We start from the raw sequence: 13,035 nt of genomic DNA, 5'->3' as shown, positions 1-13,035 counted from the left end.
CTCCAGTTCCTGCTTTTGCTGCTAGTCAAACAATGTCCAAACAGAGCCTGCATGAAACGACAGTCTCAGTACTATCAGTAATGGGCTAATTAACAGCAATAAAACTGTGCAGTCTATCTGCTGCAGCTTGTCAAAGGCACAACTGTGCTGCAGCGTGGAGCCAGCTGTTTTTGGGAAACTGGGCAGGACTGCCTCACAGTACGTTCACCTTTGATTGCAGTGTGATCTTCACAGGCAAAATGAAAAGCAAGATTTTTTTTCATGCAAACTTTAATTGAATAGAAATAGGTATGTTGAGACTGTATATTTTTCAGCAGTAAATTACACCTTGGCAGTTGTGAAGGGGCAGCCACAAATTCACCTAAATATGTGGAAGGGAACACAGTGCGACTACGTGCCTGATGTTGCTTCCTGCTAAAGGCGAAGGGTAAAACTTTTAGTTCTCCACAATGAATTTGTGCCTCCATGAGTGAAACAGATTTTCCAGCAATTCCAGAACTCGGGAAACTCATTTCTTCAGAAACTACAGAGCAAAACAAAGGATCTCAAGGTTTGCCTGTTCTTCATAGGAGGTCCGAATTTTACCATCTCTTCAAATCTTACCTACTACAATTGAGTTTATCCAAAGAGAAATGAGAACACTGGCCACAAAGCAACAGACCTTGCTCAAACCACAGCCAAAGATTCTCAGTGCTACAACATTTATTAATGGAAGAAGAATCAAGCAATGCTTGAAAGCAAGAAATTGGCTAAAGCAAACAAGATCTCTTCATGCTTGCTTTGAACAGTTTTCTACAAGTATCCTTACTCTTGAAGATGTTTGATATGTTTTCTGTGAAATGATTTAATTTAGCTCTAATTCCACTTGAGTTTTTTGCAAGACAAACTGACAAGAGAGTGACTTCTCAAATGACTTACTAAGGCAATAGAAGCTTAAGGAAACATAATAAAAGTGACCTGAAGTTCCTAATTCTGTACCACATTCATCAGCTCTTTATCAGTTCTTCAGCATGGTATCAAATTATTACACTGTTTTAAACTGCTAATAGCGTTTTCTGCTTTCATTATGCATCCATTTTGTACATAACATTTCTGAACCTAATCACTAGGGTTGAAAACCATAACAATAATAAATATCCATTATGATACTGCATTTTGTGTCAGAGAACTGGTGTTAAATAAATTCTTGCTATGAAGGTCAATGAAGGTCAGGAACTGAAGAACTTTTTGGAAAAGCTACAGCTGCAGAGTTTCCATTTTCCTGCCTGTGCTCCAGCTGCTCCACAGAGTCTAAATCACTCCTGCTACTGACTTGACTGTCCTCGTCAATGTGGCCACTAAGTATAATGAGAGGTTAAAAAAGAAAAGGCTCCGAGTCTTTGGATGTGTCTCTCTCCCTATTGTTAAGAGAACAAATATGTCTTTATAGTTACATTACCACCCCACATCTCCATGTGGTTAAATTATTTTTGAGGAAGCCAGAGATATAGGGAGAAAATACAAATTTTATTATGATTTCTACTTCTTGTTCTCCTTCAAAAGGATTTTAAAGTAGGGTTAAGGAAATAGGAACAAAGGCTTAAGTCCCAAAACAACTGTTTTGACTATTCTTGCCTAATTTCTTTGCTGAAATGAAATAGGACAGTGATGTGTTGCTAGTGATCACAACTGAGGTGTATGTTCGTGTGAATGCATGTATGTAAGACCTAAATATAACAACCCTTTGTGCTGAATAACCTATGGGCAATGTTTTTTGATATCCCTCGAGCACAGCCACGTACTCATGCAAAAAAGAAAAATCCTTTTCCTTACCTTTGGAGTTTACTGCACCAGCTGCAGTTGAAACCAATCTGGGCAGTGACACAGGGACCACAGCTGGTAAACTGGAGACAAGCTGGGCCGTAGATAAACAAACACAAATTATTACATTAGTCTCACAAATAATTCTCATAAAAAGCACAAAAGAAGGATACATCTTCTGATAATATATACTTAGGGACTCAAGAGGTTCACAAATGTCCAAACTAAGACACTAAAACCAGCCTATTACAATGCATTGCACAACTGTATGCACAGAGGTACATTTTATCTGTAGAATTCCATTTGTATTCCATTTGTAAACATATTCCCACTTCCACAGCTGTTCATTCAGCTTCATTGCTAAATTTTTGTCTTTCTGCTTAATATTAAGTATTTCCTTAAATCTCTTTCTTCCCTGGCTCCAGTGTTGCTTGGTGTTGCTAGCATTCAGACGTAAGCAGATAATAAGACTGAGAGGAAAGTGTACAACAACTATAATTGGATTAGGAAAAAGAAAAATAGTCGTTTCTGTGTTTTTCACAGTAGTACAGCTGGCAGTTTAAACCCAGAGATTTCTAAACAACGTAGTTTTACCTTGGACAAAAGAAGCAGATGAACTGCAAAATGCATTTGGGGATATTCCTTTGCAATGTGATGCACAGTACACAGAAGAATTTGTATTTGCCTTGCAAACACGAAAATTGTTATTTTTTTCTTGAGGAAACAAATTTAAAGGAAATATAATCATTCTTCTGAAAAAATGGTTTGGCCCAGATTTCATTCAAAGCCTACTGGGAGCCATATACCTATAAACTAACTTGAGATACATGAGGATGCACTGGATAATGCATCATCCATCTGGGAATAAATCTGAGAGAGGATAAATGAATCTGTCCATGATTCCAAGTCCACAGATAAAACAGAATATTTTAAGCTGTGTATGTGTTGCTGGGAGGGGAAAGGGGGGTCCTTCCCAGATCTGGCTCCTGCTTATGTTCCATTTTACTTACTTGGAAGAGGTATCATTTCAACAGCTGAGAGATTGGTAATCTTTGACATCTGTAGCTCCACCCTGTGGTACTCATAAATTGTTCTTCTACGGACATCTATCAGGAAAGAAAAATAAATATATTTTCACACTTTACTATTTTGTAGTCTGTAGATTGTGAAAAATAGTGGATGTAATGATTGCTCACTGTTTCTTAGGTGCACGCATAACACCAATTTTCCTCAAGAATATATTTTTAAATTTAGACACCATGAAGGAACATGTAAAAGCTATAGACAGAGAATTTTTCACTTGAGAAACCATCAGAGCTGATAGAATGGGTACCTGTTCCCAGTAAAAGATTATGAAAACAGTGTGCTCTCAAGCATCTTAGTCATTCATTTAGGCAGAAATTCTAAAGAGTATACTGTCAGACATCTTAGGGTATATTTCAGATGCTTGCTTTCCTAAGACATTTCTCAGCTTACAGACTTGAGAGAAATGCTTTATATGCTCACTTTGTCAGTTCTTGTCAAGATGTGCAAACAAAACTGATTTCATTGCTTAATCAAATTTGTTAGCTACAAGCTAGCTTACATCTAAATGCACCAGAACATTTTTTCATATAACATTATATTAAAGAAGACAAGTCTTCCTAAACAATGTTATGCATAATCTTTACACAAGCTGACTGCACCTAGGTTTCTCAAAGCAGAAATTCAATATAGTCAATGCACTGTTCTTATGGGCTTTGAACACACAGACGACTGTAAGACCCAAGCACAAGATAAGTATGAAAAAAATCACATAATTGTTAATTTCCAGATCAATATCCTATAATGTATTCTGAATATTCCAGATTTTAAGTGCATGGCTGCGATGCGGAGTGGTGAGCTTGTACATTCGCAAATTAAAAGTACAGCCTATACCACCAATCTGATACAATAATGATGGTTTCCTGGTGTGCTGGCTTCAAATTTATGTCCTTTTTGAAGGCCGCTAAACTAATTGAAATCAATGCTAAATACAATCACTGACCCTGTGGAATCATGCCAAAGAGGAGTAAAGGGTTATATACGAAGGATTAACAGGTTACTGTGGTCAATGACTGGTCTGAGTCTACATGCAACAGAAGAAAAGGAATTGCAGACAGACACAAACTGAATCTTAGGTGGTCTTCTGTGTTGCCAGCCCTGTATGGATTAGGGCACACCTTGTTTCTTGGTATATGGGCTGTGTTTCTGCAGCTTGAAGTGAGCTCACGTGGGCTCCCCAGCTGTTAAGCAATCACATAGCACCAAATCCAAAGTGTTTTTCACAGTCTCTTGTTAGGAGGGATGTTGTAGGCATTTTTCAGACAGAAAATGGAACCTCAACTAAAACCAATCAAGCACTAATTTTTAAGGGAAGAGAGAAAGTGCACTAAGGTGTCCTGTGGCTAAGGTACCTCTTGGCTCAAACGGATGAGGCTTTCTAAGAAAAGAGGGATGGCCAACCTCTAAAAGCACAAGTGTGGGAACCCCCTTACACCACACAGAAAATAACAGTCAAGCTGTTGGTGTCAGTTGGAACAAACAGGGGAATCTCTGGGAGGGATGGAGAGGCAGAAGCAGAGCTGTGCTGGGTGGGATAACTCTCTCCTACAGCAGCCAGGGTCGCTGTGGGTGAAGCAGCTTCTCTGCCCTCTTTTACTGCATAAGCTCCAAGGCACAGGCAGGCAGTGTCTGGCTTTCAAACAAAAATATTTCTATATAGTTCCAAATTGGCACCTTTGCCAAGCAGTTCCTCTTGCCATTTATTTGAACCTGACTTTGCTATGGCTTCACCCCTCCTGATAGCAGATTTCTCTTTCAGTATGAAACGCACCTATAATTGAGCTAGTTTTATGTTTTACCTGCAAAGTCATTCTGACTAGTTAAAAGACAGATATGGGAATGTGCAAAATATTTACCCCAATAAATGACTTATCCATGTACTTAAAACCCACTGGACAGAAAGGGTTTTCAAGACAAAGCTAATCTTGTGCTGGGGCGGGGAAAATCTCTTGCCAGCAGTGAGAGGTTTATGCTCTCAGGATAATAAGTCCCATAAAAGCACCTGCCAAATCAGAGTGATCAGGAAATGTGTTTGAAATGAACTCCTGTCAATGCTGAAGACTGTAATTTGTTTCCATGGAAATATTTATCCTTCTGTCCAAAAAAATAAGCAGATGAATACATATATTAAAATGGTGGGTGCCGACACTTTAATTGAACTCCATTTAATCTCATCAGTAGTACAGACTGGCATGCTATAATCCTGTTTACTCTAGCCTTTCCTAACAGACTCCTCACAGGGCTTACAAGAAATAAGGAGTTTCTGGCTTTCCAAAAATCCAGTAAGAGTTAGTGACTCAGGTCACAGGCACTTTTATCTCACCCAGTGCATGAAATTTCTAAAAACCACTGATTTTAAGAGAATTAAGTTTATTATTAAAAAAAAATAATTTCTAATCATGCATAGTTCAGCATGACTGTTGATCCCATTGAACCCCACTTCCTGGTAGGCTCAGGTTTGATCTTCTTCAAGAAGACCATGCCAACCACAGGTGGTGAGTTTGCATACGAGAGATCTATCTACTGTAAGAAACCTAAGCACAAAGAGGTATTTGCATAGTCACCTTCTAACAGCTTTGTATATACTTGCAGGCAGGTGGTTGGAAACATGAGTGTTCAAATTTATCTGCATGGCCATGTTGTAAAAAAATGCAGGTGTAGATTCTTTTGAAAGTCTGACGTGAAACACGCCATGCTTAGCTCCTCAAAATGCACTTTTTCCTCCCTATTTAGAATTCTGAGCCTGTGTCCCCTTAACAAAACAGGCTAGAAAAGCTAAACTCAACAGGATAAACAGAAAAATGAATACTCTCCCCTGACACTTTCCCCCTCAACTTCTCCACACACACTTCTGCTCCAACCCAAGACTTTTCACTCAGGTGGAACTTGTTCTTCTTTGACTTAGGCTGTCTATTTAGCTCTTTTACAAACAAGTACAAGTGCAGAATCACAAAAAGCTTATGAGCCCATGTACTTCAGTATGCACCTTAACTTGACAAGAACTAGTGAAATCATTTGAGGTAGTAACAGACAGAAATTTAAGCACCATGCGCAGGTATTTTACTGAAAAGAAGGCATTACAGAGAAGGGAGAAAAGGAAAAGGGCTTTTTGCATGCATATATACTTTTGAAGTACCATTCCTGGTTCTGAATTTCAGAAAATGTGTATATATTCTTCTAGTCACACAACTATTTTACTTTTCTGTAGGTCTGAGTATCTCAAACACCCTTTTTAACCAAATGATACAAACTATATATATTTTTTTTTCAATAACAGTGTCTATTTTTTTACATTTGGTTTAATTTACAGTATGGTCCAAATTACTCCTTGGTTTGTTTCTGTGGCATGTACATTTACTATCTTTGAATACAAGGTCAAAGGTACAGTCCCAGCAGAAAAAGCTGAAGAAAACACTAGTACTTACTTGAGGTAAGTACATTGCTCAGTGACCTAGCGAGATAATGTGGTGGGTCAGAAAGGGCAATTGAAAGAATCCTTTCAAGGGATTAAGCAGTGGACTGGTAAAGTACAGATGTGCAAGATTCTGGTGTGACAAAACATTTCTACGTAGTTTTATCACAGTAGTTTTAAACTAAATGACGGCATATAAATATTCTATGAAACAGAATTTCCAGAGTTAACTAAATGTACTAAATAGGGAGAGTGCTCTGGAGATGGAGTGGTGCCAGAAGAGCACCAATGACTTCCTAACATACCTGAAGGGTTAGTAGCTAGTAATAAACAATTCTAAATGGGTGTCCAACAGATGCACAGTCTCTCTGGTACTCTTCCATCACATAATCACTTTTCCTCATACAGCATTCCTCAGCTAAAACCTGCAATCCAGTGAAATGTGAAAATATTGGAGAAGTCAGTCTGATTTTTTAAGTTGTATGTTCACACAAATAAAAATCTTTGTCACTGAAAGATTTCTAGGGAATTGAGATCGGCTATATACCCAGCAAAAACTGCTAAACAAGGCCGTATGTATTCATACAGCTGCACTGCCATTTTTAAGTCTAACTGATAGAGAAAACACAAATGGTAAGAGAGTGCATTTGATTATGCAGAAGTCAATTTGAAGCAAACAATTTATGAAACATATCCAGCTTACACTGCAAGCAATTTGTGAAAAATGTAAGAGAGACAGAAGGGTGGGGCACAGCTGCTCTGCTATATAGCCACTGGTTTTGCTTGATAGGGACTTTGTTTAGCACCACTGGCTGAATAAAATCTTCATGCAAATATATATTTTGCCAGCCTGGTATGTCTGATTGCCATCACCAAAAAAGGTAAGGGAATCAGAATGTCAAAGCAATCTTTGCTTCTTTGTTTTTAACAGCTTCATATTGCTAAACTTATCAATATTAACTAATTAATTCTTGGGGCACTGACACTGGGATCAAACATGCCTGTAATCAAACCACCACCACAATGGCTCTTGGTCATGGACTATTACACACACATCTGAATCTAGATCAAAACTCAGATTCCCTAATTGTATTAATTTTATCATTCTCCTAAAAGTTACAAAAAAATCCTTTAAAACCTGGAAGCTGCACCTCAAAGACATATAACCTGTGAATAAGCAAACCAGTGAAGTAGGCTCTGAAAACACCTGCTTTATGAACAATGTAGAAAACTGTTCTGCACCAACACTCTGCGCCTACCACACATCATTTACTTTGAAACTCTCCATGTCCTTTCAGATTTACCCCAACTCCTGATGCCAGCTGAGCTGCTCTTAGTACAGGATCTAAGTATGAAAAACATGCTTTATCCCCTTAAACCACCATGCACTCAACTGCCTAATTCTGAGATTGGTCGATGGCTAATTAAGGCTTTGGCTAAAGCGAGAACATTTTAAACTTTGATCACCTCGTACCAGTCCCTGAAGTGCTGTTACGCCACCAAAGACTGGCAGCATGCTCGTCTCTTTCCCCCTCTGCTCCTGAATTGGATATGCAGTGCCAAGGAACCCAGCTGCCTGGCTAATCCCTTTTGGGCGAGCAGACAAACATGCAGGGCTGGAGGAGCTGGCACTCTGTGGAATTAGTTACACTAGTGGAAAGCAAGAATAAATACTGCGAATTTAGAGTGATAACTTTGGGGCCCACTTTGCACAGAGGTAAATGACAACATTACCAGCAAGGCAGCAGCAAATTAGACTTTGCAATTTCCCAGATTGTGCTGCACCTTTACGCGATAAATATCACAACATAAACTGCTAGTCTTCTTCTACCCTTCAGGAGGGTAATGCTAAGGTTCTTTCAGGGACCTCACTGCTGTGAACAAACTGGAGAGAAATCTTCAGCAAACAGTTATAATGTGAAGAGTTGTCACTTAATTATATGCTTGAGTTACACTACATATTGAATGGCACTAATTGCACTGAAACTGGAATATTACTAACACATAGCTCAGCTACAATTTCATTTGTGTACACAGTATTGTTGAGTAATTTCAGTGCCATTAAATATTGGGTTGTCAAGGTATGGATTTCCTAAAAGAGGTGTACCTAATACAGTAAAGGCCAAGATCATGGAGAAGTATGTCTCATCGTGGAGAAAAACCTAGCCATTATCTGTAAGTGCAAGACTAGTAACTCACTGTGTAGACTCCCTGAATCAGGCACGCTCTCATTTTACCAGTGTATTTCATACTCTCGTGGAAAACAAAGCACAATCTGGGCAAGCTCACTGGTGGGCGTTTTCATTGCTAAAATAAAACTGTGGGTTGCAGGAAATGCTTTTTCATTTCTTCTTCATGCACAATAAAAAGCTAACTGAAAGACAAAAGGGAAGAGAGCACTGAAGCAAAGGAGAGAAATGTAATAACCCTGAAGGAAAGGAAACATGTAGGGAAAGAAAGATGGTCATGATATTAGAGAGAGATCTTGGGAGTCTGCAGAAGGGACAGCAAAGGACACTGTAGGTGACTGAAAGAAGGACCAAGAACAGAATCCCAAGGATGGTTGAGAAAAAACATGAAATAAGAGGGAACAGGGAAGAGAAAGTGGTTGCAATGGGACAGGGACAAGGTTCGTGATGCAGTGAAGATGCTGAGGAAAAGGAAGTAGAGAAGACGTGCTGGAGGAACATGTAAAGCTATCCCCCAGATTTGTCTTCACCAATCGTGTTGTCTAACTGGAAGACATCCATTAAACATTCTTAGTGTCATTGTTACAAAAGGAAAAATAGTTAATGTACAAGTGTTCAGCCTGTCTGAAGAAGAAGAAATCAGGGTGGTTCCTCTAACTTATCGGACATATCAGAAGCAGAGGTCCAGAGCCTGGCTCACTTCACTTGAACTACCTGGAAGAAGCAGAAACTCTTCCTCTGAAATTAATCCCTGGAACTAATTTGCCATTTTGCTGCCATATAAACCTCAGAATTTAGGGCTTTTCTTGTTAACCTTGGTTTCAAGCAAAAATTTGCTTCCCTTCACACATTACCATACATTCCAAAGCACATCTAGAGTATATATGGGCGTATGTATCTATAAATATATAGAAAAAAATATAAAATAGCAGCCAATCTGCATCATTATAATAGTACCACATACAGGCTCAAAAATAAAGACATTATCTATATATAAGCATTAGCAGCAGATCAAGAAAAAAAATCAAACATAGAAAACAGGCAGAAAGCCACCTGCCAAAAGTCTCCCATCTCTGTGCTCCAACTCTTAAAAGATAAGGTGAAAGAATGTAGGTACCTGTATTCTTTTAGGAACAGATAAAAGGGGTATTACTGCAAAGCCTTTATATGTAGGAGTATATTAACAAAAATTGGTACGAAATGCTCAAGGTCCTCCATTTCAAAAAGTTCAGAAAATCCTTTCTTTTTGCTCTTGGCTTTTCAAGAGGATCCTTTTCAGCACTCATTAAAATGCACTTTTGAAATGAAATGGCTGATCAAAAAGTATGTTTTTCTCTCCTCAGAATTAAATAGGTTTGCCTGGCTTTAGAACTCACCTTTCAGAAGTATTAAAAAAGTTATTACTAATGTTTTGGACAGTATGTCTGAAAAAATCTGATAAACGGTTAGTTCTAAATCTTCCAAAATTCCTTCAGTAAAACTAGGACTATTATATTGAAATTTTAGAACACTGAGCATACAGAGTGCACCAAAGACATTCAGCATTTTTGAAAACTGAGAGGATAATTTTGTTCAAATAGGCTTGTTTTGCACTTAACCTTTCTTTCCTTTTCAAATGCAAGATGTATACAAAAAATAAATGACAAAACTCAAACATGAAGCAGTAGAGTTGGGTTGGTTTTTTTTTGTTTGGTTGGTTTGGGTTTGTGGATTTTTTATAACTAGCCATGAACATAAAGGGAAACTGGGTTCTGTTGATGGAAAAGTCTTTGCTAAAGTGTTAAGCAAGAACTAATAGCTATACTATGTTTACCTTCTTTTGGGACAAACAAACAGCAATTTATATTCTCCTGTTGTCTTAAGGAGCTAACAAATGAAGTAAAACAACAATTCTGTCATATCACTTTTTCAGCAATTGACTAGAGCCATGGGTGTTTTAACACTTCTGAAAAATAAGAATGCAAAACCATGCATATTTTAAGAGTATCAGACACTGGCTCTCTATGGGCCAACATTATTTACCAGTTCTGTCAGGGTGCTATTATGTTGCCTGTACATACTAATATAAACCTGTTTCGTTGAAAGCACAATTTGGCTTCAGGAAAATCTACTGTGAACTGATGGTTCCCTTGATTAATACTAGCTCTAGTGTAAGCTGCAAACTAGCAAAAATAATAATGAATTACCATCATCCACAGAACCAGTTGTTAAGGAGAAAAGCAGTGCATTACACACAGTAATACAGAAATAATGCTGTCAAGATGGTTGCTGCAGTGGCGTTTTAGACTCTACCCGCATTCTATTCTTGTCTGTCATTCCTCAATGTAACTTAATGAACAGAGTAAGTTTAAGTTGAAACACTAGACAGATTGTCTGGTAATTACAGTCACTTCACTTAGCAGAAAGTGTCATGTGACAAAAAGGTTTTCAGAAATACTAAAACTAGAAGATTAGTAAGTAACTGCATTCATCAAAACCAACATTATGTAGTGGTAGTAAAACAAGGTGCATGTCTGAAATATTTCTACAGAAAGAAACATTAAAACTAGAATAAAGACTTACATATATCAAATATTTAACATACAAAATATGTAAATTTAAAATAAGTCCTTTAGTGTTGTTTGATGATGGAGGCCTGATGCCAAAAGACCTGTGCACTGCTTGCATCTCTTATATTGAATTTCTGTGTGACTATTCTCATAAAATATTTGCACAAGTCAATCAACCTAATTTCCACGTGAATCCATTTTAGGAGCTCTTACAAGCTGAAGACTCACAGAAATATTCAGATCATTCATTTACAAACATCACTCAAATTGCTAGAATTGATTGCCTAGAATCATTTGTTCCTAAACACTCAAAAGCAATCCATGCAACTGTAGGAACATCACAACTATCTATCATACTTCAGAAACAAATATCTTCCAAGACCTGATCTCTTAAGGAACTCTGGGCATGCCAACCTCCTTCACACTACTCTGAGTTCACAACAAGCAACAGATGGTACTGAAATTTTCCATCTTCCCCATGGCAGGAAGTATAAGACTTAGGATTTATGTTCCCGTATTTCAAAGACTGTTTAAATATGATGGGGGGATAGGATGAGCTGAGAGGCAATGATACCTGCAAATTCAGAGTCAACCCCATCTGCAGACTGCCTTAAAGATGGGCTGGATCAGGTCAGTCCTTATGAGCTTTATCTGCACCACGCCTCTGTCAGTGTTCACTTTAGGAGAATATGCCTGGACTCAGTCCTAGGAGGCTGCTTCAAGTGCAGCTCCTTCCATCTACACCCTGATGTTAGAGGATCATAAAAAATTGAATTTAGTAAATTTTCTCCAAAGGTGTAAATAAAACCAGCACACTTGGAAAGCGAGCATACTCTCTAATGGCTAAACAACCTCAAAGGGTTCTGTAACACAGTATGTTAAAACAAAGCATCGAGGAAACCACACTCGACTTCCTACTATTCATTTTCAGTCAAGCCATATGAAGTATAATTAATGCCAGAGTAAACTAAATGTCACCTGCATTACTATTGCCATGACTATGTGAGCCCAAGATGTTATTTAATAACTACATCTCCTCTTCTTTTCGCTCACTAAAATGTATATATGAATTTGAAGTTCAGAATGTAAAGTATCAAGAACTTCCAGCCTGGATATTTTTCTCTTTTTGGATACAGGTGATTTTTCTGAGCAGGTTGCTTCTTCCCTACTATTGATATGGAGACATATTCCAGATAAAATATCTTATGGAATACCAAGTTGTGCTGGTTGACAGTTTAATTTCACATTATTTGGCTGGCCATTTAGTTTTATTTACCCAATTTATCAGCTCAAAAGAAACAATGACAGAGAAAACCACATTGGGAATTATCAAGCAAATAAAATTACACTTGAATTAACAAGCTGAAATTAGCTAAGTGATTTGTTGTGCAGCTAATCATCCTTGATGAAATCAGCTTACACTTGTTTCTCAGCCTCCAAAACATTAGCACCACTACAATGCTACATACTGGGAATTTGCTGGATCCTGTGCACGACCACAAATGCATCTGAGAGTCCCACTTTCACTGGGTGGTTGGTTGAACTTATCTGTGTCACAGCAACAGGAATCTGGAAGACAAAACAGGAAGACATTCATGAAATATTGAAGTAAAAAAACTCAGACTAAAAATAATGAGTGGCACTGCCATAATGAGTATTTAACCAATGTAAATTAAAAGTCCTAAATAAATATTTTATACAATACACCATAATATGAGTAAGGATTTATTGAAGATTGAAATTACCATTTTTAATTTTTATTTTATCCCAGTTTGCTTTGCTTCTTATATAACAATATTCACATCAAGACTTAGCAGTGGAAGAATTGTTAATGATGACACAGAAAAGGGCAGTAATTTTCAGTAATTTATTTCCCCCAGTTGAAGATGAAGTGGGATGACGTGCTAGTACCAGACAAGGAGGAGGAAGCAATACCCCTTGTCTACTGTTGAACACACAAACTGTGAAAGTTCAGCTTGGGATGAACATTTTAAAAGCTTAT

At 37.9% G+C, this 13,035-nt stretch overlaps 1 protein-coding gene across 1 annotated transcript in view; it reads right to left on the bottom strand.

Annotated features, from left to right (window-relative positions):
- Positions 1 to 13,035, bottom strand: part of PLXDC2 (plexin domain containing 2) — a gene marked incomplete at its 5' end in the record, with an annotated part of 277,865 nt that overhangs the window by 50,065 nt on the left and 214,765 nt on the right. Inside the window, 3 exons of the mRNA XM_082309994.1 lie at positions 1,813 to 1,894; positions 2,811 to 2,906; positions 12,503 to 12,602. Of these exons, the coding sequence (XP_082166120.1) occupies positions 1,813 to 1,894; positions 2,811 to 2,906; positions 12,503 to 12,602 (278 nt within the window). The remainder of the gene's footprint in view (positions 1 to 1,812; positions 1,895 to 2,810; positions 2,907 to 12,502; positions 12,603 to 13,035) is intronic.

Source organism: Platalea leucorodia, assembly GCF_965183815.1.
Source record: "Platalea leucorodia genome assembly, chromosome: 1".
Classification (NCBI taxonomy): domain Eukaryota; kingdom Metazoa; phylum Chordata; class Aves; order Pelecaniformes; family Threskiornithidae; genus Platalea; species Platalea leucorodia.
Note: the sequence above shows the minus strand (reverse complement) of the source record. Positions and strands in the feature narration are given on the sequence as shown.